Source organism: Lissotriton vulgaris, chromosome 2_1 (genome assembly GCF_964263255.1).
Source record: "Lissotriton vulgaris chromosome 2_1, aLisVul1.2, whole genome shotgun sequence".
NCBI classification, from domain to species: Eukaryota; Metazoa; Chordata; class Amphibia; order Caudata; family Salamandridae; genus Lissotriton; species Lissotriton vulgaris.
The window spans coordinates 833,343,579-833,369,421 of record NC_141687.1 but is presented as its reverse complement, the minus strand read 5'-3'; the positions used below and the strand labels follow the sequence as shown (position 1 = coordinate 833,369,421).

The 25,843-nt window shown below is 45.4% G+C and overlaps 1 protein-coding gene across 1 annotated transcript in view; it reads left to right on the top strand.

Moving 5' to 3' along the window:
* LOC147731244 (aryl hydrocarbon receptor-like) overlaps positions 1-25,843 on the top strand; it is a 932,672-nt gene that overhangs the window by 788,201 nt on the left and 118,628 nt on the right. The window contains exon 6 of the mRNA XM_086954170.1: positions 15,564-15,766. Within this exon, the coding sequence (XP_086810296.1) occupies positions 15,564-15,766 (203 nt within the window). The remainder of the gene's footprint in view (positions 1-15,563; positions 15,767-25,843) is intronic.

Genomic DNA, 25,843 nt, shown 5'->3' with positions numbered 1-25,843 from the left:
CAGCACCACATAGGTCTGCTTCGTCGACACCAGTGAGGAACCAATCTTCTGTGGTCCCTCCGGTGCACCCGATACAGACTCCTCCTCAACCGCAGCGGCCAGTGCCTCAGGCTACGTCGGAGCCAACTGATGATCCGGATGGGGATCATGATGAGGATACTGATGTGTCATCCGATGACAATCAAGACTCGGATCAGGAGGGGGATGAATACAATGACTACATCATCCCAGATCAAGCTTCACCTCATCAAGACTTAGGGGATTCTCCTCCTGCTGACATCGGTAGTTTTCATCAACTGATGGAACGTGCAGCTGGGAGATTTAAATTAGCGTTGCCTGCTCAAACCACAGACTGTTTCTTATACGATTTCAAAGAAACTCACAGCAAAACAACAAGGTCGATCCCAATTGTGGAACATTTATGGGAGGAAGGTTTGAAGACCATGAAAAACCCAGCGACGGTAGTCTCTGTGCTACCGCGCCTAGATAAAAAGTATAAAGCGCCAGAAGATGGACCTGCATAGCTAACGGGTCATCCCAAGCCTGACTATGTTATCTCACAGGCAGCACAAAGGAAGTCACGGAACCCTTCTGCTCCCTTGGCGGCCCCTCCTGACAAGGATGGACGACGGCTTGATAACACAGGCAAGCGGTTTTCATCCATAGCTAGCCTTCTAGTTCGCGCCGCCAATGCTTTGGCAATATTGGGACGTGATGATCGCCAGTTATGGTGCAATATAGCTCCATATTTGGAACAACTTCCATCAGAGTCAGGGCTGGAAGCCAAGAAAACTTTACAAGAAGGTGAAGCGGTCTCCATGGAGATAATAGACTGTGCCATGGACATTGCCACAACGTCCTTTCGAGCGTTGGCAGGAGCGGCAGTGTTGAGACGCCAAGGATGGCTAAAGGCGACTTGGTTTAGACCGGAAATCCAAAACAAGGTCCTTGATCTACCCTTTGATGGCGAGGCCCTCTTCGGTAAATTGATCGACAATACTCTTCAAGAGTTCAAGAAAGACACGGAAACAGCTAGATCGCTGGGAACCCTCCAGTACTGCAAAACGCCTTTTAGAGGCGCAAGAGGCAGAGGAGGGGCTTACAGAGGCTCATACCCGCAACCGCAGCAGCGCTATTCTTCGACCAGCTCTGGATACCAGCCTAACCGCCAGTCATACCAACAAAGACAGGGCCAGTCTTCTGGTTACTCACGGCCTTACAACAAAGACAAGCAGGCTGCCCGAGGACGGGACTCGTCCAAATGCCAATAGCGGCCTCCTGGCTCTGCCTACTGTTCCCTCCTCCAAGAGATCATCAGTTGGAGGCAGGGTGTCCAAATTCCTTCACAACTGGTCCCAAATTACATCGAACCGTTGGGTGCTCAACATCATCAGACGAGGACATACTTTGGAGTTTATGGAAGTCCCTCCACCCAGACCCCCGACAGCCATTCCATCAAAACATCTGCGTCTCCTAACACTCGAGGTACAACAAATGCTCCGCAAAGGGGCGATAGAGCCGGTTCCCTCCATCCAACAGGGCCAAGGTTTCTATTCCAGGTTCTTCCTGGTGAGAAAGACGCAGGAGAAATGGCGCCCCATCATGGACCTCAGGGAGTTGAATGCCTATCTCATCTCCTTTTCCTTCCGGATGGTGTCCCTACAGGACGTTTTGAAAATGGTCAACCCGGGGGATTTCATGGCCACGCTCGATCTGAAGGATGGTACTTCCATGTCCCGATTCACCCAGCACACAGAAGGTTCCTTCGCTTCACAGTAGCCAAGAGCCATTTTCAGTTCAGAGTTCTGCCGTTTGGCCTTCGCTCTGCCCCAAGGATTTTTACGAAGGTGCTGGCACCTGTAGCAGCATTTCTGTGAAAGAACCACTTCCAGGTCTGCCCTTACCTGGACGATTGGTTACTAAAGGCCCCGACCAGAGCATTAGCGCAGGACGCGGTGCAGGCTTGCACCAATCTGTTCCAAAATCTGGGTCTCACCTTGAGCAGAGAGAAATCCGCGCTGGTACCATCACGGACAGTGCGGTTCCTGGGAGCAGTGTTGGATTCGAAGCTCTCAAAGGCATTTCCTACTCGAGAGAGGATGCAAAAACTGCAACAATTGGCACGAGGCCTTCAAGGAAAAAAGTGTCTTTCTGTACGCAGCTACAAGTCGCTGCTGGGGGTGATGTCATCATGTATTCCCCTGATCCCGCACTGCAGACTGCGGATGCGCCCCCTGCAGGAGCAACTAGACCTCCAGTGGCAGCAATTACACGGATCGTTCGACGACAAAGTGGTTGTCACTCGGAAGATGAAAGAGGCAGTGCTTTGGTGGTCGCATCAACACAATTTATGCCAAGGTCTATCCTTCGCAAGCGTTCCATCACCTCACATACTGACAACGGATGTGTCATTGGAGGGATGGGGAGCAGTGATGCAGGACCTGCAGATCAGCGGCCATTGGTCTCCGCGCGACCAAAAGCTACACATCAACCTGTTGGAGCCCGCGACTCCAGAGTTCACAAGTGCTAGTCAGGACGGACAACACCACGGCTATGCATTATGTGAACAAGGAAGGAGGAACGAGGTCACTCCTTTTGTCGCGAGAGGCTCAACAGATTCTGGAATGGACAATTCTTCAAAAAATTTCTCTAAAGGCGGAGCACTTACCAGGAGTGCTAAACGAGGGCGCCGACAGGCTGAGCAGGCTCACCTCAGTCAGTCACGAGTGGGAGCTGAAACAACAGGTTCTGGATCTGCTCTTTCAAACATGGGGCACACCAGAGGTGGACCTTTTTGCGACGCCAACCAACAGGAAGTGCCGAGCCTACGCCAGCGGGTTCCACCATCAAGGCTCATTGGGCAATGCCCTATCAATAGCCTGGATGGGGAGGTTTCTCTAAGCGTTTCCACCGATTCCCCTGATTCCCCGTCTCATCAGGAAAATGAGGACGGAACCATGCAAGCTGATCCTTATAGCCCCGGCATGGCCAAGACAATTTCGGTACACCGAGCTCCATCTGCTATCGCTAGTTCCTCCAATAGGGCTGGAGGATGTTCCGGATCTCCTGACAATGTCCGAAGGACAGGTTTGGCATCCAGACCCAAGGTTGTTACACCTGACTGCATGGCTCCTGACCAGCGAGAATACATGAATGTTCCTCTTTCCAAGGAGATCAAAGACATCCTTTCCCAGGCACGGGCGCCTTCCACAAACAAAACATACAGACTGAAGTGGAAAAGATTCTGTGTTTGGTGTAAAAAAGAAAAGGTTGATCCTTTCACTTCAAAACCTCATCAACTCCTGCCTCACCTACTCTCGCTAGCTAAGTCTAATCTGTCTCATTCTACAATCAAGGTCCATTTAGCAGCGATTTCGAGATTCAGAAGATCTGATTCTGGTCCTTCGTTATGGTCTTCAAGAATTGTCAAACAATTCCTCAAAGGCCTGTTCGGGGTCTATCCGCCAGTGCGATCTCCTCCTCCGACGTGGCATTTAAACTTAGTCCTGGCTCAACTAATGAAGGGACCTTTTGAGCCGATTCACCGCTCAGACCTAAAATACTTGTCATGGAAGTTAGCTTTACTCTTGGCCCTCACCTCGGCAAGGCGAGTGGGGGAGATGCAGGCCCTTACTATCCAAGAACCGTTTTTGCAGTTCAAAAAGAACACAGTCATCTTGCGGACGAACCCAAGGTTCATCCCCAAAGTTCCTACTGACTTTCACCTAAATGAGCCTGTGATCCTAAAGACATTTTTTCCGAATCCGGTCACTCCAGCGGAAAAAACATTGCACACTCTAGATTTGCAACGATGTCTAAAATTCTACATAGACGGAACCAAGGACTTTAGAAAGTCTTCGCAATTGTTCATTGCCTTTGGCGGTCCAAACAAAGGTCTCCCTGTGTCCAAACAGGGGATCTCAAGATGGATTTCGAGTGCTATTCTGCATTGCCACAAGATAGCAGCAAACCTCTGGTGGGCAGGATCCGTGCTCACTCAACGAGATCAGTGGCATCTTCTACGGCCCTCTTTGCGGGGGTACATATCAAAGACATTTGCAGGGCTGCTACCTGGAGCAGCGTGCACACGTTCACTAAGCATTATTGCTTAGAGTCATTGCAGCAGGATGATGCGGCAGTGGGCCAGGCTGTCTTGAGAAACCTCTTCAAGTGATTGGTGAGCTTTCCTTTCTATCCCACCTTCCATGGGTAACACATTTTGTACTTTTATTTCTAATGTTATGATGTACTTCTTTACAAAATGTGTTTATGGTGTTTACTGCTTGCTATTCTGGATACAAAGCATGGGAACCTATGAAAGTTCCAATACTGGGGCAAGAAAACAAGTTACTTACCTGTAACTTTGGTTCCCCAGTATTGGTAACTTTCATAGATTCCCATGCGCCCACTCACCTTCCCGGGGAAAGCTCAGCCTTCAGCAAGTATGGTGTCTAGCACACTACGGCTTCGAAAATCTGAGGCTCTGAGGTTCCTTCAGGAAGGTTCTAAGGGTGAGGCTCTTCTGATTGGCTGATGCCTAGAATTTGGTCTCTTTTACAAAAAGAGGCTGATATGCTACAAAAGGGAATGAGGCCTAAGCCTTTCCTTTCTCTTTTGTACCTACTACTATGGTATTTTTTATTACCGAGACTCCCAGTCCGACGACGGGGAATGATACAAAGCATGGGAATCATTGAAAGTTACCAATACTGGGGAACCAAAGTTACAGGTAAGTAACTTGTTTTCCTATTCCCACTCCAGAGACTGCAACAGTAGGGAACGTGTTGGATAGTGTAGGAGTAAAAATTACTATTCCCACTCCAGTGAGTGCAACAGTAGGGAAAGGGTTGGATAGCGTAGGGGTAAAACTTACTATTCCCACTCCAGAGAGTGCAACAGTAGGGGAAGCGTTGGATAGCATGAGGGTAAAAATTACTATTCCCACCCCAGAGACTGCAACAGTAAGGAAAGCGTTGGATAGCGTAGGGGTAAAAATTACTATTCCCACTCCAGCGAGTACAACAGTAGGTAAGGCGTTGGATAGCAATACTTAGCTCCTGTTCACTTGGCCTAAGGACAATCTTGACACATCATCAGTCCACCATTGTCTATCTGCCATTTTTCGCTGGCTAGCCCTTTCCCAGCTAAAATGTAATGAAGAAAAATCTGAGGTCCTCTTTTACGGATCATTTCCGGACAATTTAAGGGACCTCCTATGGCCTCCAGACTTGCCCTCTCCTAAAAACATGGGCCGTCCTGCAAAAAATCTTGGAGTCTGGTTTGGGAGTAACCTAAAATTTGAAGAGCAAATAAAAAAACTAATGGGCATTGCTTTGGTACTCTCAGGGCTTTACGTAGGTTTTTTCCTCTCCTTCCGAGAGAAGCAAAGGAAACTGTTTCGCGAGCCTTGATTTTGTCAAGACTCGATTATGCGAATGCCCTCTATAGTGGCCTTCCTGCCTACCTGATTCAGAGGCTCCAGGTGATCCAGAACTCTGCTGCGCGCCTTTTGTTGCAACTTTCCAGGAGATCCAGCGTCGGGTCTCACTTGCTGAGTCTCCACTGTCAACCCGTGGCGCACAGGATTCTGTTTAAAACACTAGTACTTGCGTTCAGAGCAATTCATCAGACAGGCCCCAGTTATTTGAGGAAAAGATTTCCCTTATACATCCCATCCCGTTCCCTTCGGTCAGAGAATCAATGCCTAATGGCTGTCCCAAAATTCAAATATGCCAGAATAGGAGGCCAATCGATCTCAGTTAAGGCGGCAAGGGCCTGGAACGCCCTTCCTCTCACACTTAGATTGGTTCAGTCAATCGAGATTTTCAAGAAAAGACTCAAAACCCATTTGTTCAAAATCTGTTAGTAGGCACCTGATTTCTTTATCTTTCTCTCCCCCTGACAGTCTGCTTGTATCTTACATTCCGTGCCAGGATACTATGTCAGTAATTGAGCGCGCTATTAAAGCCTTTAATAATAATAATAATAATAATAATAATAATAATAGCGTAGAGGTCAAAATTACTATTCCCACTCCAGAGAGTGCAACAGTAGGGAAAGCGTTGGATAGCGTAGGGGTTAAAATTACTATTCCCACTCCAGAAAATGCAACAGTAGGTAAGGCGTTGGATAGCGTAGAGGTAAAAATTACTATTCCCACTCCAGAGAGTGCAACAGTAGGGAAAGGGTTGGGTAGTGTAGGGGTAAAAATTACTATTCCCACTCCAGAGAGTGCAACAGTAGGGAAAGTGTTGGATAGCGTAGGGGTAAAAATTACTATTCCCTCTCCAGAGAGTGCAACAGTAGGGAAAGCGTTGGATAGCGTAGGGGTAAAAATTACTATTCCCACTCCAGTGAGTGCAACAGTAGGGAAAGTAGATACTTCATATATTATTTAAAAATATATATATATTAATATCTATAAAAATATTAATTAAAAGTAATTACCAATTTAATATAATATAATAATTAATTAATTACAAATACTACTTTAATTTAATCATTACAATTTGTTATCTATTAATACTAATTAATTACAAATTAACAATTAATTAATCAGTAATTAAACAGTTACTTAACAATTAAAATCTAATAAATACACAAAAAAGTAACATATGTAATTAGTTATAATTAAATGACTTCCCACCCTATTCCCCTATGAACCCACAACCCGCTACAGAAATTAAATTACTTAAATTTACATAATTATCAATTAATCAATTAAATAAAATTAATTGCCAATTAAAATGTTATTAATTACCAAATAAAAATTATTTAACAATTAATTATAAACAAATACCAATACATAAATTTACATATATAATTCATTATAATTAAATTACACTACATAAATTAACATATTTAATTAATTCTAATTAAATTACTTCCCACCCTACTCCCATATAAACCCACAACCGGCTACAGAAATTAAATTAGTTATATTAACATAATTATCAAATAATCAATTAAATAAAATTAATTGGCAATTAAAATGTAATTAATTACAAAATAAAAATTAATTACCAATTAATTATAAACAAATACCAATAAATACATTTAGATATTTAATTAATTATAATTAAATTACTCCCCACCCTATTCCCCTATAAACCCACAACCCGCTACAGAATTAAATTACGCAAAATTTCAATAACATTAAATTCATTAATTAAATTACATTATAACATAAACACTTTTAACACATAAAATACACTACAAAAAATTCGACATTATTAAAAGTTCGATATTTTTCTTAACCTATATTATGTACTTCGATATTTTGACTATCTATATTTCAAAATTCGATATTACATTACTTACCTTCAAAATGATATTTTTGATGTCTATATTCTGTCCATTCGATATTCTGTCCAGCCTCTATTTTGTACTCAATATTATGTCCATTCGATATTTTGTAGTGGATATTTTGTCTGTTTACCGCGAATTGCAGCAGAATTTTGGACTTTGGCTCGAAGCCCTGCCGTCCTCAGCACTTTCTCGACAATCACGACAAAGTGACTCGTCCTGTGAGTTGGAGAACTACCAAAGCCTTGAGTACCGTGGTCGAAGTGGGAAAAACCAAACTAGGGGAACTGTGGGCGGAGTCAGAGGTGTGGCTAGAAAGAGTAAAACATACAAATTTTTAGTATGTTTAGTATTTCACTGACCAGTTACAGCTTAAAATATTATTTAATGCAACCAATAGATATACGTTTATTTGAGGTTTAATATATGAGTTATTGACATTAAAGTACATTTACAATGTGGGATATTTTTTCAATAACAGAATGTCCCAAATACGCTTATAAGTGGAATCATAAGCGATTTTTATCTGAGCCATGCAGTTTCTTTCATCAGCACTTCTCATCCCTTTTTCAAACCATTTTTGAACATAACATTTGGGTTTCAATTCTGTGACAGGAGACCCCACGTTTTGGTGAGCACAATTGATAATATAATTCTGTGCCCCACGCTCAATGCAAACTTGTAGTCCTACATTTTTTATGTGCTTCACGCAACATGTTGAAGCCAGCATTAGATGCCTCTTATTTCCTGTTATTGTATCTAGACATAGCACACAAAAGTGAATATATACACCTAATACAACCCAGACATGTTGGTTTTGCAGATGCTTTAAGCAGTTTCAGATGAATGAGATATAATTATTATATTAGTAGTTTGTGTAATTACTACTCAAGGAAGTTAGCATTGAGAATTACAAATGTATCAACTCTGGAATTATCAGTGTAGGAAGCTGGCTCTGTGTACACTATACCATGCTTTGGTATAGTATATTCAGAGTCCAGTCGATCTCCAAAGGCTTACAAAGGTAAAAGTAGATAATACCTTACACTCTATTTGTGGTAGTGTGGGAGACCAATAACGGTTTTTTCGGAGGGTAATGGTGAGCATTTATTGTACACACTAAGGCAAGAAATGATAGCACACACTCAAAGAAGGAACTCAGACCAATTGCTTGTATAAAAACACTTCTTTTATTGTACTTAATTTTTGGAACCAATCAGGATTTGGTAATGGTAAGTAAAATTGTAATTTCACAGACAGGTTATAAGAATATGCAAGCTGAATTAATTTGACTTTGTTACAGTTTGGTACAATGCTTAAAAACAGTTGTACTTACTTTTGGATTACTTTGTGATTACTTTTTAGGTTACTTTTTCTACTCAGTGTGATATGCCTAGATATCACACTGGGACATTTCCTAGACAAAGGTAAGTAAAACGCTTTTACATTAAAAACACAGTTACTTAGGTTTCCATACAAACACAACTGAACACAGAACTTTTTCAGAGAAAAACAGTCTATGCAATCCCATGGAGGAAAATGTGGTTATCGGTTTGCAGGTAAGTAATCGGTCTTGAGGGTTGAGTTTCAGGGGTTAGAACAAGGAATCCCCCTGGGTCAAGGATGACCTCAAAAAGCACCCTCAGCAGCACTATGGTAGCTGGTTGCAGAGTGTTGATGCCCAATGTTAGCCTATGGGGCTAGGGGCCCTTTGGTTGGAGGCTGCTCACAGGCAGGCTACTCGGTCTTGGGGGCCAAGCTCCTAGGGTTAAGGTCAGGGCAAAGGGGGTCCCAGGTCAGCACTAAGTCCACAACACGAGCGGTGCCAGGGCGGCCGAGTGCAGAGTGCTTAGGAGGGGTCGGTAGCCCAATGCAATCCTATTGATATAGCCTGTTTTGTTTTTTAGCTACAGGCTCGGTCCAATAAGTCTTCCAGGAGGAACCAACAGCTAGGCAGGTACGTTTGAGGGCTCAGAGACGTGGGTCCACCTCAGGTCCTCTTCTCCAGGGTGCAGGGCGGCCAGATGCAGGGGTACCTTTTGAGGTCGGATTTCACCTCACCGGGCCACTCAAGGTTAGGGGGTCTCCGTACAGAGGCTGCAGGCAATGTCATGGAGTCCTGGAGGGGTCAACTCATTGAGGATTTGGACTCTGTAGCGCTGGGGGACTTCGCTGGGATTGGTGGGCCACTTGGACTTGGGCCGTAGGCGACGAGTGGAGTGGTGGTTCCAGGCATCGGGTTTCTCGTCTTCAGCAGGCTCAGAGTCTTTCTTTAGGAATTCTTTTGAACAGAGTTGCTGTTCACATGATATCGTTTGTTGAAGGCAGTCAGTCCTCCCAGGGATTTCTGGAGGTCGCTGGTTGCAGGACAAGATTACTTCTGGCGCAGGACCTCTGGAAACTGCAGATGGGCTGGTAGGGCTGGGGCCAAGTCAGTTCTCCTCTGCTGTGCATCTTATTTCATCCTTCTTCATAGGTTGTGTAATCTCCCTTCTGGGTCCAGGGCAGCCCTCAAATCACAGTATTTAGGGGGCGTTTTAGGGGTCTCAGATTAGTAACTAATAGGCTACTGACCTTAGGGTGACTACACCCTTGGTGTGCTCACCCCATGTGAGGGAGTGGGCACAATCCCTAACCCTGATTGGAGAGGGCCTACCATCTGCAATATGGCAGGCACTGAAGAGTGGCCTTCACCTTGCCTCCTCCACCTGAGGGGTGGGGTTGGCACATCTTCTAGGCTGCCTAATTTTGCCCACCTGTCTTCCCGCCGAAAAGGAGGTGAGGCAGGAAGGGGGCCTGCTCCTGATAGCAGGAGAGGCTGTGGGTGGCATTGCAAAGGCGGCAAGGCCTTTGAAGCTCCCCTGCCACAGATGCCTCTTCCTGACCTGGGGGAGGTGTGAACACCTCCATCCAGTAATGGCTTTGTTTCTGGCCTCAGAGAGCCTAGGCTCCCACCCCAGGGGTTCAGAAACGTGTCTTGTGGAAGCAAGCTGGTGTCTACCAGTCAGGGAACCCACCAGAGGCCGGTTGTTTTTCAGGTGTCATCTCTAAAATGCCCTCTGAGCGTAATCTAGAATAAATCCCACACAGGCATCAGTTTACCTTTCTGCACAAAAATAACCCTGAAAGGCTTTTTCTCTTTCTATGTGTGCTGCACATATAGAAAGAGGAAAAAACAGGGAGAAATAAAAAATATTTCTCCTTGTTGTGCCTCCCTTGGGGAGGCGTAAGATTTTGATGCATTCCCAGGTTAACAAGTCCTTGTAAATATGGGAATGTGTAAAAAACCATGGAAGTTGAGTGGGGAAACCCACTGCAATGCCTTCGTTGTGCAAATCAGCGATTTACGCTGTGTTGCATTACTCCATCTTTAAGAAGCCATTCAATGCATGCAAAGTGCCTTTGCGTGGCTTCATAAATATGACGTTCCGTGGTGCAAGGATGATGCAAGTCCCTCGTAAATATGCCCATTAGTTTGGTGTGCGTGCAAATCATGCATTGCCGATCCCTAGTGAGTTGCACTACTACTGCTGGAACAAGGCCAATGGAGGCAGCAATGGGTGAGGCGGACTGGCCTCAAGGGTCCTGTAATCTCAATGACAACGTCTCTGTTGATCTAGGGTGTGCTGCTTTGTAGGACTGCCTGCAAGACTGGAGGTGAACCTCAGTATGTATTGTGGTGGACAGGGCTTAAAGGTTAGCCCTCATTGGCCATTAGTAGGGTCCACCTGCTGGTGCTAAGAGACCAGGGCGTCTATGGTCTAGCGGGGGCCTTTTACTGTCCTGTAGGGAAATGTGCTCCCTCAGGATAGTGGTCTGGGTGACTGGTAATGCTGCCTGATCCTGGTTCCTCAGTTCCAAATTTGGTAGCTATGGCCACAGTGCCACATTCTCTCCCCCCTGAACACCTTTTTGCCCCACTGAGAGAAACATGCACTGCCTTCAGCGACAACCCAATTGTGCCCTGTTGTAAATGCCTAGATGTGACTCAATCCAAATTATGCCCTGCCTGGAAAAAAATAATAACATCCTGGAAAAAGTAAATATTCATAGGGAATGCAAGATTTTGTAAAGCATGCAAAACATAAGCAGGAACAACATGGTTACCTTAACACTTTAACACTCCCTGTCCAGAAATCAATGAGTGTTTTTGCCTCAAACGTTGAGGACACAAATACAGGGCTCCTCCTGTACACAGGTGTGCCTTTATTGCACTTGTGGACAGCAAGGAAGGGGTTAAGTAGGGCTCAGAAGATAAAGGGACTCTTCAGGAAAATCTGATCTGACTCACGGAAACCCAAAAGGGCTTCTCCTCATGTCAGCCAGCTGGCTGCTCAAACATCGACATTATGTATTCAAGTGTCCTACAAAGGATATCTTTTGAAGTGTCCGGCTTGGATACATCCCCTTCCCACAAAAAACTTGAGTTCCTGAGAGTAAAAGGCAAAAATTATATTTTCATTTGGAAAGTAAAGGATACATCCAACTTAATTTTTTGTGTGACACTATAGTTTCCTAGTGATGCTGAAAAGCGTTGCTAAAACAACTCACAAGCCTAAGAGGTCCCAAGGCAAGACCCATTGCCTTTGTAAATGCTTATTTAGATATCTCACTTGCTAAATGGGGCACTTTTAATTTGGTGCCAGACCGGACTGAACTGGGAACCCAAAGCAGGCCTAGCAAAGAGGTCCCAAAGACAAGACCTATTGGCTTTGCCACTGCCTGTTTTTATATCTCATTTGCTAAATGGGTCACTTTTAATTTTGTGCCATACAAGGCTGAACTGGGAACCGAAAGCAGCCCTGGCACTTTGTCCATCCCCTGTACGGTGTGGTGCGAGCCAACGAAGTAAGCGAGCCTTACCACTACAAAGGGGACATGAGAAGAGGGTGTTCTCTATCCAAGAAAATTTTGAAAAAATTACATAAAGTGTGCATTCTACAACACATTTTATTATATATTCAATTGTATTGGCATTTAGAGCACAGTAAATGATGACCTTATAGTGCACCAGGATACGACAATCTTGTTGGGGCTCTTCAATGTTTCCCTCACTATCACCCTCCAACACTGCCCCTCCTCTCTCCATAGCACCCTTACATGCATTTCATTTGTTTTATGTAGCGCCTCTCATACCAGTGTAGCTTTGTGCGACAGGGAGGGAGCACGAGAGCGCCATATTTTCAGAGATATGGCTCACTCCTCCCCTTTCCCTTGCGCCGGCGCTCATTACAGCTGCTGTGCGCCACAAACACGCCTTAGGGCTATAGCGCTAGGGTGTGTGAGTGAGTCCAGCATAGGTTTTGTACAAGAAGGGTACCCTTCCTGTACAAAATACGATACCCAGACGAATGCAACATTTTTTCCACTTAAAAGGAAGGAGAAATGAAAGCATTTCTCCTTCCGTACGCCTACTTGAAAAAGGCGCAGTTTTCTCACGCTAAACCCAATCTACTTAATTTAGTAATTTGGTTGTAGTGAGAAAAACCCTGGGTGAGTGCTTGGGGACACCCATGCTCCACCCTTGATACGCCCCCATGGTGCTAAGTAATGTGAAAAAGCGCAATGCGCTGCTTCGCATGACTTTTCCGTTATTTCTAGCGCTAAAAGGTAAATTGGGAAAAAAAGATTTTTCACCGATTTGCGTCACTTTTGTGACGCAAACACAGTGTAAAATCTTAGTAAATCTCCCCCTCAATGTGCTGGACAGCCCTGCTGATTTTGTTACTGGGGGACAGTTTTGCAGCCCTGAGTAACAAAACCAGCCTCCATCCCGATGCCCATTAAGCCTCTCCGGCCTTGGTGCCTGGGCCTATTTGTTTTCGCAGTCCGACCCTGGATGGGGTCCATAAGGTCTCTGGTGCGCGGGTGTCTGAGAACTGGACACCTGGGGCTGCTTTTATGTTACATCCTTAAAAAAAAGTTAAACTGTATTTTTAAAAATACCACATCCCTAAACAGACAGAGCAGCAGTACACCATCTATAAAATAAAATAAGGAAGACATTAAATGTTTTCTCCAGCTTTTTTTTTTAAAGTGCCAAGGTTAGGGAACATTCTGTCACAAATTCCACACTGGAGTGCTCTTCACTTTTCTTGTGGCTTCGTCAGTCTGGGTGAGGGCGGGGCTGCCAATCTATCCTAATGTGACAAATTGTATTAGTCACAGTGGGGCGCAGGCAGGTAGCATCATCTCAATGAGATGTAAATCATTGCAGCAGCAAGGGCATCATTGAAAGCCACTTTCTCATGCTGCTGGATTGCTCCTTACAGTGCGAAACGGCACCCACAGTGTTCCTGGGCAGGCCCCTTCCCACAGACATGGAGGGGAAGGGGGAGGAGGCCGTGGCCGTCCTCAGTGTGCACGAAACAGGGCTCCAAATATTTTTCAAGTTCAGACCTTTCCTGCCGTCCTGGGACGCATTTGAAAATTAAAGAAGTAGGGGAACAGACTTTGCTAAGTTAAAAAAGGAGGGGCACGCCGTGCTCTTCCGAACCCGCCCACTTCTACCACTGCTTGAGTAGTCTTCCAGCACTTCAAAAACACTGAAAGTCTCCCTTGGAGCAGAGGAGCTACTCCCCTGCAGTCCACAGGCATCGAGAAGCAGAGTCCTGTCCACCGCCTTGCAGCTCCATGGCCCGACGAACACTGCAGATGACCTGAAGGTACTCGTTCTCTGAAAGTTTAGATCTGTCTTCCCAATGAGTGTGAAGACACCAGGACCAAATGAAGCCATGCCCTACCAACCCCCAGGGTACCGGACACCCTGCACCAAACACTGACAATGAGTGTCCAGTCCGGATCCTCACTGCACCAGAACCAAGCAGCTGGGACATCAGCATCACAGAGACCCACTTGGACAGTGGCTCAGCTGCCTTGATTTCTCATGTTCCAGCTGTTTTCCTTGATTTCTCTTGTTCCAGCTGTTTGCCCCTGACTGAGAGGTTCATCTTTGCGCACCAGCCCATCGTTCTAACCACTCAGCTCTGGGGCCGCCCGTCCAGGTCTGACCAAACCGGCTGTGCTCCGGTACTCCCAGACCACTTGTGATCTGAATCCCCATTTGCAACCCTCCCACTTGCCCGCAAGTCCCCTGTTAAGCCTCTTTTCAGGTGGCCCTCCTTCTCTGTAATGCCAGCTACCAGCCTCACCAGCACCCTACTCCTGGTAGAACCCAGGTGGTTCCTGAAGAACTGCTGGTGGTACTTTGAACCTTGCCCACTACTACTCTGATCCCAGACAGTGAATCCCTGAAACAGACTGTACCTACCTTTATGCATCTTTGACTTTTCCTCCCATTGGATTGCATTGTGCGTATAAGCGCACAGGTGTGAAACTTTACTTACCTGTGAATATTTTTATCGAAAAACTGTACTGATCTTGAAAGGAAGTTCTTGAGTTTCAAATGTATAAAAAAGAAAGTTTTATTTTTCTAAAATGGTCTTGTATTTATTCTTTGAGTGTGTGCCCAATTGTTATCTCTGTGAGTACAACAAAAGCTTAGCACTAGGCTCTTATAAACCTAACTGCTCGCCAACACTACTTCAAAAGAGGGTGATAGTATTATCTACTTTAGCCTCTGTAAACCAATTGGGGACCCCTGGATTCTGTTCTTGGTGTACTTTGTTTTAGTACACTATATAGAGAGCCAGCTTCCTACACATATGCACTGCATTGTCGTGATATGTGATGTACCATTTTCAATAAAGACATGGTAAAAAATAAATTCCACCTCCAAGTAAGTTTTTCCAAGTGGCACATCAGGTTCTTCTGTAAGCTAGACGTTAAGTGGTGCCTCTTACTCTTCAAGTGTATTAAACTGCACCTCTTGTCCCACAGAGGTATTCTTCCACAATATAGACATTTGAATATCCTCTGCACCTATATCCACTGAACTAAATTGACAACCAACATACTGTCAAGACAAGTACATGTGGAGTTAAGTATTTGCTTAGCTTGAAGATATGCTGGTAGTCGATATTGTGAAGTCGATTTATGTACACGTCTGTTAGTGGGTTTCTCTATAGTGACATACAGCCACTGCAGAGGTATTGTGCATGCTAAGTGACACCTCTTGTTTTGAACAGATGAAATGGGATTTGATTGTTTCTGTGCTACAGAAGTGAAATGGATGTGACAGGGCACTTGTTGTTCTGTGGTGATGAAATGAAGGTTTTATGGCTACTCTTGTTCTTCCTGTGTAGACATTCAGTGTCTTTGTGTATTCTCCTTGAGAAGCTTGGGATCTTCTATTGCAGGCTTTGAACCTCCAGGGCCGGCTGAAGTTCCTGCATGGACAGAACCAGCGGACTGAAGATGGGTCTGTGATGCCACCCCAGCCCGCACTGTTTGCCATCTCCACCCCTCTGCAGTCTCCGTCCATTCTGGAGATCAGAACCAAGAACATGATCTTCAGGACCAAGCATCAGCTTGACTTCACACCATTAGCTTGTGACGCGAAGTATGTATTGCACATGACTGGATCTGTTACAAGACTCAAAATAAATTGGTGGAATCCATGCCTTTTCCCATTTAGTAAGCTAGATGAAACCATAGTTCAAAAAGTGCTTATCCTGCCATTGCAGTTGGGTGTACACGCATTTACACATTTGTGCATTTCACTGTACGGGTGTACAAGCACTGTTACACAGAAGATCTACATGAACATAATGTAATGTAAGCAGAGCAATCAATTTGCTTAAAAACATAATGACTTTGAGAAAAGCACTGAAGAAAAACATTCCTGTGCTTTATTCAGAATATCCCAAAGTAATTTGTTGTTACATTTTAAGGAATAAGACACTAAACAGACTGGTTTGGGGGCAACAGTAGAATTGTATAGAATTGCACATGCCACACTAAAAGAGCCATACGATGGGGTTGATTAGGTCTTCCAGACCTTTAATTGCATTAAGCATTAGATTGACCCCACATCTTGGCTTCAAATTTCTGAAAATTGCCTTTTTATGACTGAACAAAGAGCACCCCAAAGATAGACTGCTATTTTTCCTAGAGTACCAAAAGTTCTTGCAAAATTCAGGATTAGGAAATGGAACAGTCCAGTTAAGTCACCAAAACTCCACAAATTGTAAAGATGGTCAGAAAGTGCTGGGAACTTACGCAGAAGATACTGATCATATATTGACCCTAGTGACCGTAGTTTCACTATTGAACGGTCCTTTTATTAGGTCTTGTTTACAAGACTGTGCAAGCTGTCTAACTGCAAAACACCTTTTGTGGAGTTACCAAAAATATACAATGAGTTTACAGACCGCCTTTTGCTTAAAATGTGTTGGCTTTGTCTCATTTGCTTGTTTCTAATTTAGTGGCTTGACTTTCTCTTGTTAGTTTGTACATCCGCTGGAGCATAGCCTTTGTTCCAGCCTTTTAATTGGCTGGCTTGTATCCTACCACTGCTCACTTTTAGGGAACTACTTTTTTTTTTGGTTAATTCAAGCACTGCATGAAAATACGTTTTTTCAGCTCTTTACCTCATGTGCTTCTGCCCACTAAATACCCTCCCCTAAGTTGCTCTGCCTCTCATGTGCTGCTTGCTCTCTACCTCCTATTTTTCTCCCCTGCTCTCTCCCTTGTGTGCTGGTTTTAACTTTATCCTCCACCTGCTTCCTGTTCCTTACCCGTACCCGCTCCTCCATTGTTCTCTAAACCCTTAGTTGACCTTTCATATTTATTGTTATATTATTCTTTGTTTTGGAGGGCCGGCAGCTGTACTTTTTCATTTTTGCAGTGCAACAAAAGCTTTGGTTCTAAAAAAGTTATTTTTTTTATTTACTGCTTGAAGTGGCATCCCCCATTTTTGATTTGTAAATAAAAAAAATTATGCAACTGCCACCTGCATATGCCCGGAGGCATGTGTACGCATACGTCATCACGCATGCGCACGCCATTAGATAGGCACAACCACCAGCAGTGGCCATGTCACTATGCCTTTTTTCTTTTTTTTTGTGCTGATGTTGCATATGATTGGCAAAAAGCACTTGTTTTTTCCCCGATGCTGCACACCATTGACAAAATCATTGGCAAAGTTAGTAGGTCAGCAAGTCAAGACCTTTTGGCTATATCAATGCTTGCTGTAAAAACATTTAAAAATGGTCAATCCCCTGACGTGGACACGAGCAGGCTTTGCCAAGATGTTCAACCTTTTTGTAAAGTAACAATTATGTACACTCACCAAGATGAGGGAGTAATTTAACATGCTTGCAGGTCAAATCGCATGTTATAATAGCATACTGAACTAGAGACAGATGGACGGGTGTTGTTCCCTAATGAACATGGTTCTGCACCGTAGGATCCTCATTGATAGCCAAATATGTAGAAACATCCTACCTATATGCAGGGACTTCTGAACATTATCTTCATATATTATATTCAATCTCTAGCTGGAGGTAGACATCTCGTTTAACAGTAAGATGGCATCTTCTCCAATGTAAAGAGAATGCAGCTTTTCAAGTATTTTTTCTGAGAGTTAAAAAAACCTTTTGAAAAAGGCCATAAGAACACCTTGCAGCACCTAACTGACGATGTGTAACATATCCTAAATAACCTTTTAGCTTCCCTCTCTGTTTAGGAAAAATACAGAGAAAGATGCCTGTCAGGACAGAGTAAGGTAACAGAGTCAGTTATACCCATATAGTACGCTGCTCCTTTAAAAATTATCAGCTGTCCCAGCATGCACTGTACTGGAAGTTTGCCTCACAGCCCCAGTTTTTTTTTACCAGCTCAGAAAGGGCGGATATCAGAATTCTTCAGGGGTTAATTGCACAATTTTGCTTCAAGGTTTACCTCGGTATGGAATTTTTATCTTATTTTTGACTTTTTCGACATCTATCATTTCCTCTAATTTTGGTTATCTTTGAAAGGCTTTTTATTTACAGAAAATACCATCTTTTTTCTTCAAATGACCTTCAGGTAGAAGAAAAAAGGCTGTGTTAGACCCTAATGCAGTCTATGTTTTGCCTACACAAAGACTGTGAGTTTTGTCTAAAAATGACGAAAGAGCCCTGAAGGATAGAGAAGGGATATGCCTTAGAGAGAAACTAGAAGACCTCAGAGCGAAAAAGACTGAAGAGAGAGAGGGCTCCCTCTTCTGTACTGTTCCCTCTCATGAGAAAGACTCCCACAGAGCGAGATATAAAGAGAAGAGAAGAGAAGAATAAAGCATCATCACCATCATTCAAAAGTCTCCAACCACAACAGGGAGTACCAGTTAATGTTGAGACTGTAGGCACTAATATGCTTGCAGTCGAGGAGCTTTACGGCACCACCACCATTAACGTTGATGCCTAGCCTAACGTAAAGAATCTCGTAATTCCATCAACACCATTGACATCATGCCACTCAACTTCATGACATTGACTGTCGAGACATCACTGCTCGCCATAGAGGAAATCTGTCTGTGTCAATAACATTGAGATCGCCGTCAATATCGATGTCAAAGATTTCTTCTGCGTCAGTTTTCGCCATATAATCAGATGATGTTATTCCTTCGAATCATGCCTTTTATTAATTTCAAGAATGATAATTTCAACTAAAGACTTGGTTCAAGAACAACTTGAACCTCTGCATCTTCCTCATAGGCCTCCAATGTTTCCGATAAATATCAACGTGTCATCTCTTAAAGACTACGTGGGCCTGTCATCTGTTTTGGAGCTAATGACTCACAACAGGGGGTTCCCAGTTCAACATGACCCCCACTCTAGACGTCTCAATTGTTTAGCACTTGCACGCACCCATCACCACCTTATTGAATTTGCATAGGTTTGTCCTCCCTCTGCCCAGGCCTGGTGGTGGGAGGGGAGTTCTCCAATACATCACTATTAGCCTCTTCACAAGGATCAGTACCACATCAATGAATTTACTATTTGACTTGTCAGTCTTGTGCGGGGTATTAGACCAAGCTGGCACCACTTGGGGTCGTCAATGTTGCGCCTGCCTGTCAAGTTCAAAATGCTTGTTGTCCACCATCGTCTGATCACCACCCAGTCCCACATCGTGTGACTGAATTAAGTCCCCTTCCCCTTAACTCTGGGCCATACCATTGTCGAGGCTGGGTCCATGGCCTGTTATTGCACACGACTTAGATAGGGTCTGTGAACATAATTAAATTATAAAAGCTTATACCGGGCATTATACTGCAATACCTGAGCCCACTCACCACCTGTCTTGGATCCATGTTCCATTTCATTCTCAGGGGTCTCAGGCTCTTTTTCTTTGTATTTCCGAAAGACTGGTGAATTGCTGTAAAAAAAATACTTTCTCATTTCCCAGTTGAAGAGGAGTTGCGTAAGGGTGTCAACCTCGGGGCTCATCTCCTCCCCTTCCCCAAGTGTTAAGAATTGCTTTGGTCAGAGCAGCATTCGTCAAGAATTGTCCCTTGGGTACCACACTTCGTGTGTCAGAGCTTGCCATTCAAATGCCATTAGATCTCCTGATTCATACAGGGAGCCCACCGGAGTCACTCATGATCTGGTCCAGGGAAATGTATCTTGTATTTCTGCTGCAGGGCAGAATGTAGGGAATATCCACAATGGCACCTCGGTGGCATAGGGGGTGACTCCTGCTCTACTTTTCAGATTCCAAATACATTTGGCTATAGAAGGTGTAGAGGTCAGCTGGCCCTAATTCTGAAGACTCAAGAACGTGTTTTCTGCGGACTCAGAATGTGTTTCAGATGCCCATGGAGGCCAGTTCTCCATACAAATAGATGCATTTGAGCATTGCCCCTGAGGCGAACCATGCCATTGTGAATTGCAATTGGACTGCAAGGTAGTTATGATTCGAATAGGGGGTGCCCAGTCCACCTGCTTCCCGTGTGCAAAGACAGTTTATTTAGGGTAGCACTCCTCCTGCCTCCACCTCATACCAGCCCCGTGATTAGTCTAGCCAGTTCCTCGATAATGGACTCTTTAGCTGTAATGCGATATTTGCAGAGAAATAGCAGTCTGGGTAATTGGACCATCTTTGAGAGAGCGACCAGGCCTATAACCGAGAGCCCCAACTTGGACCAAAACAGAGCCGATGAGGTAGCCACCATCATTGCTCGTCCTAGGTTTCCCTACAGTGCGTTAGGGTCCCTATATATTTTGATCCCTTGATATTTAAACGCCTGGGGCTCTAGCTACAGTTCCTGTGGTGGTATCAACACAAGCTACTGTGCACCTATTCCAAGACAGTGGGAAGAGGCATGACGTAGTCACGTAAAAATGGAGGCCTAAATTCTCACCAAATCTGTATAGCTAATTTAGCATTACTGGCAGTCTCTCAAGTAGAGCAGAATCGTTTGCATATAGAGGGACGGCAAGGGTACAGCCATGTATTTGCAACTCGACCCATCTCTCCCCACCTCCTCACATGGAATGCCAGGGGCTCTAAAGTTACTGCAAAGAGCAGCAGGGAGAGAGGGCTTCCCTGTCTCGTTCCTCACTGGATAGGCCAAGAATGTGAAATCACCATGCCTGTTTTAATGCAAATCATGGGAGAGCACTACAGCAGCTTTATCCATATAGTGAAAATTTCACTCAATTCCGTAAGTCTATGACCAGCTACATATAGCCCCAATGCAGGGAGTTGAAGGCCTTTTCTATTTCTATTGAGTCCACTGCTGTTCCCACCTACTCAGGATAAGCATTGCTAATAACATGAAACAATCTGTACAAATTGGGGGTTGCACTCCTGCCTGGTACAAACCTGCTTTGGTCATGAATCAGATGTGGCAGAATAGGATGTATGTTTGCTACCACCTTCCCTAGTATTTTACAGGCCAGGTTTAACAACAAGAGTAGGCAGTGCCACCCTTTCCAGGGAGTCACGGTCCTCTTTGTAGTGTAATATTATAATTGCTTTCATAGTTGTCGAGGGAATTAAACCCTTAACTAGAGCTGTTGACTAAAAGTCCAAAAGAGACCTTACAATTGCTCCTGAAATAACCTATAAAACTCTAGGGGAGCGCTTCATTCCCTGGTGTTTTGCCCATAGGCAGCTGTGATATGGCCAACTTTATTTCATCTGGTGCGATTTGCTCTTCCAGGGATCCCCCTTGCTCCAGAGATAGGGGATAGCTACCCCCTCATAGTGCTCTGTCATCACATTGTATTGGTTAGTACTTTTCATTTAAAGACACTCATAGTAGGCTGCAAAAGAAGCACTTACATCCGCCTGATGCTATACAGTCCATCGCCGCATAGATCACCATTATGTCATGTTCTGAGACAGCTGATCAAATCTAACCCATCCCAGATGTGCGAGTGCCGTCGAGCTCCCCGCCCGATAATGCACCCACCTTCCTTTGTGGTAACAAATGAAACAAGCCTTGATGGTGCATAACGGCCGCAGCTTCCCTTTAATCACATATTGACCTAAGAAAACACACAGTCCAAGTTTAAACATGCATTACGTCATCATTGCCCCAAATTGCTTGTAGTTAAAGTTCAATAGTCCTTAGTCCATAACAGCACCTTGTGACAGCGCCATGTGCAAATGCTCCTTCCAAGGCAGGTTCTAGCAACTCTCCTGCGTCTTCCAGGCTACACCTTGCTACCAGATGCTGTGACCAGCCTCTGCTGACCCCATGCTGACCCATAGCCTGCTTCCTATGCCCCTGTCGTAAGGCATCCCAAGGGCACGTGCTTGAGCGGCTCCGCCATTTGCTATTGCGCTCCTTCTGCTGACTCTTTGTGCTGACCCTGCCTTGCCTGAGCCCATCTATAATGTGCAGCTGGGACGCTCGCGTTATCGTGTCAGTGGGTGGGTCAATGACGAAGGATGACTTTTGAGGTGCCCTCACTCCCTGGTATCTTTGAGGCTCACCCAGTGGGCCACTGCCAATTGGTTACTTCAAACTAAGCTGACCAATCGGTGCCGGGCATTCTCCTGGCTCAACTGCCACCCGCTCTCGTTTCCGCCCCTGATAGGGGTTTGTCGCGGGCCCCTCACCAGTCTGGCTGTGCCTCCCAGGCCCGTGTGCTTTCTGGCCAGTACACGGCATGTTACGAATGTCTGTGGCCGTGAGGCCGTGCCTCCATTTCCTGTTCTCGGCCCACCGTGCCACTCGCAAGACGCCCGCATGGCCAATCACCCAGACCATAGTCCCTGGCAATTAAAGAGATAAAAGTTTGCAAAGTTTTTATTGACTCACTGCACATCTACAATAAATAAACTGTACACATTGCACTTCACTGCAAAGCACCGGCATCTGTGCCGTAAAATGTTCTTTATGTCCATAAGTTGAAGCTGCAACTATGAGTGGAAAGATTTCTTCACAACAGACACATAAACTCCCTCCCCCAATTGTGCCAGTATCTCAGCACATCCAAATTTCGGATTTGAGCAAACACTCCCTACGCATTAGCAATACTTGTCTGTTTAATCCAAATGAAAGCAGATTCTGGGTGACAAATGAGGGCATTTTCCCTTACAGTTTCAAGCTGACACTCCTTGCCACCCATACAACAAAGTTCCATCGGCTGAAAGTATTTCTTCAAATCGCTGTGCCTCCCCGGGCCAACACGGACGGGACAGGGCCCGAGCACCGGCCCTCCATGATTATCGCAGTGTTACTATAAACTATAAACCATGAGGCCATGTACTATAGCTTGAGTTGCTGGCACGTGCAGCGCCCGGTTCCCCATAAATGCACTGCATGTGGGAGGCGGCCGCCATTACTGCGAACGAGCACATCCGTTGCAGGATAAAAGTTAACATGTAGTCAATCTGGATACTCTAAATGTTATTATCATCATGACTTGACGTTGTATAATAACCACTAAGCCTCACTCGACACTGCGATATGGACATTAAGAAAAGTCAGTTTCTGTTCATATTCAGTGTGTGCCTATGCGTGGGGATGCCGAGCCGCAGCTGGAGTGTGGACCCGGTAGAACACCCAACACAGCCAGCGGTCCAATGGGGGCCGGCTCACACACATGCACCCCCGCATGCCTCTGCCCGGCACCCTGGAAATGTCCGGCCTACCTATCGGACATGCAACATGCTAAGGGGGCAAGCCTCCCACCCCTGACATGATGAAACACAATCCCGAGCAGGAACCGGTGGCGCCAGCATGCGGTTCTTGTACCCAGGTGACACGCCTCACTGTCAGGCCGTGTCCAGTGGATTCTGCCAGCATTGCATGAAGAGGGGATCGAGGCCCTTGCAAGCCATTCAGCTCCTAGGCAGCAAACGCCTGTAAAGGGGGACAGCATCGGAGCATATCCAGTGCAGTTCTGAGCACTGTACCTACCGCAGCCAGCACAGGAGAGCATAGCGTTACCCCGGGGATCACTCGATACGAAAGAAGCACGTACCCTGTATGTCAGAGGGTAGCTGATACACATAGTCCCATCAGGTCAACAGCACCACCCCCAACATACCCAACGTCCCGCAAATAACACACAGACACCAGTGTTAGATTGGGAAAATTTGCTGCAGGTTTATATTATTACATACAACATTATGTAATCACAGTGGGTTATCTTACGGACGATCCAAGGACAGGCCGCATTCTCGCCACCTGCCCGCCTGAAGAGCCAAGCAGCACAGTGGCGAACCACCCATCTGCTGCGTCATTATGGTAATAAATCTACTCACGCCCCTTGCGGGGCGTATCTAGGCAAACCCCCGGTTGCACAGGCACACAAACCCCGAAGGACTACTGGGGCGCCGACATGGGTTCCCGGCCTCCCATGAGGTTCCAGGTTAGGCTCTGGCACCCCTATGTGCCCGCTGAAGTGCAGTGCTGCACCTCTCTTCTTCCCGATCGCCCCGTAACTCCGCCTGCAACGAAAAAGAACACATTAAAGTTCCCACAGGAACCCCCCTCGCACTCACCGCGATGCAGCTCCCTGGGGCTCGCCACTATTGGAGGATCACGGCGGATCCAAACTGCGTCGGGTAGTGGGCAAAGAGGGCGCCTGAGCTGGGTAACACTCCCCTGCCAGCTACTCAGGTGAGAAACCTAGGGGTTATTTTAGATAATACCCTATCTATGAAACAGCAGGCAAATAAAGTCGCTGGACTCTGTTTCACCATAATAAAATGGTTAAAAAAAATCATTTGGATGCTGCCCCCTGACACGCAAAAAACAGTAGTCAACACACTAGTAACATCGCGTATTGACTACGGAAATGTTCTCTATTTTGGCTCCAACTTAGCAGTTATCAAGCGACTCCAAATGATTCAAAACTCTGCTGCAAGACTCTTGTGTAGGATTCAAAAGTCCAAAAGAGTATCAAAACACCTGAACGAATTACACTGGCTCAGGGTTGAACATCGGATCAGCTTCAAAACCCTGAGCTACATGTTCAAGATTAAAAACAAAACGGCTCCCTCCTATCTACAAACCTTAGCCTTCCCCTACCTGCCAACAAGAAGCCTTCGCTCCCAAACGGCCTCGAACTTTGCCGTCCCCAGATTCAAATTACAAAGAACTGGAGGGAACTCCTTTTCTGTCAGAGGACCAATTTTATGGAATTCACTTCCCCTTCATATCCGGAAGGAGGACAGCTACACCAAATTCCGAAAATATGTAAAAACCTGGCTGTTTCAGAAACAACTGTGCTAAATTACCTACTCAGCATTTTCCTTTGACCAACTTAATGTCAAAGGCGCCGGGAAACCCTTGTTGGGTAACTGAGCGCCATACAAATGCAAAAAATAAATAAATATGTACCTCACTCCCTGCCCCCTCTACCCGGAAGTGATGCGGCACACCGGACCCCTGAGGGTCTCAAACACTGGGAGGCTACCTCCTGTGCCTCTTGTGGCGTACTAAGGCGGCCGCCCTCTTAGCGGATCTCCTTCGTGGACCCCGGGCAGCCTGCATTCTCCCTGGCTCAGCTGCCGCCCGCTCTCGTTTCCGCCCCTGATAGGGGTTTGTTGCGGGCCCCTCACCAGTCTGGCTGTGCCTCCCAGGCCTGCGTGCTTTCTCGCCAGTACACAGCATGTTTTGTCCGGCTCATGATGTGTTTGTACGAGGTATTCCTTATAATCAAAGAGGGCCAACCTCTCACAGCTGCCTGCAGAAATGCTGTTTTGCCCAAAGGCTATTGAGTGCATGCAGTAGGGAATAGGAGTACTCTCTTCAAGTGGGCGCAGAGCTCTCCAACACTTTGACAAGTCCCACTCTTTCAACCACGTCTTTAATTTTTTTGCCATTTTCCGGGCCAGAACAACAGGCAGTGTGTGAATTTATTCAGTTTGATATTAACTATGGAGTTGAAATCATCACTCAGTACATAGGGGTCCACTGGCTAGCGTGCTAATAATATGAGGATACTTTCCAGATAGGTCACTTGGCCTACACTGGAGAATAACAGCCCCATCAGGTGCAGTGGTTTATCATCTAACCAGCCAAACACACATACATATCTCCCCATCCTGATCCACCTTACATTCATCCATCAATATCGTTCCCCTGAGCAGATTTGTGAAGAAGTCACAATGTGAAAACACAAAGATGGTTATGCAAGAGAGATGATTTTCCCACCTTTTCTGTATTTTTGTGCACTCATGCTGCATAAGA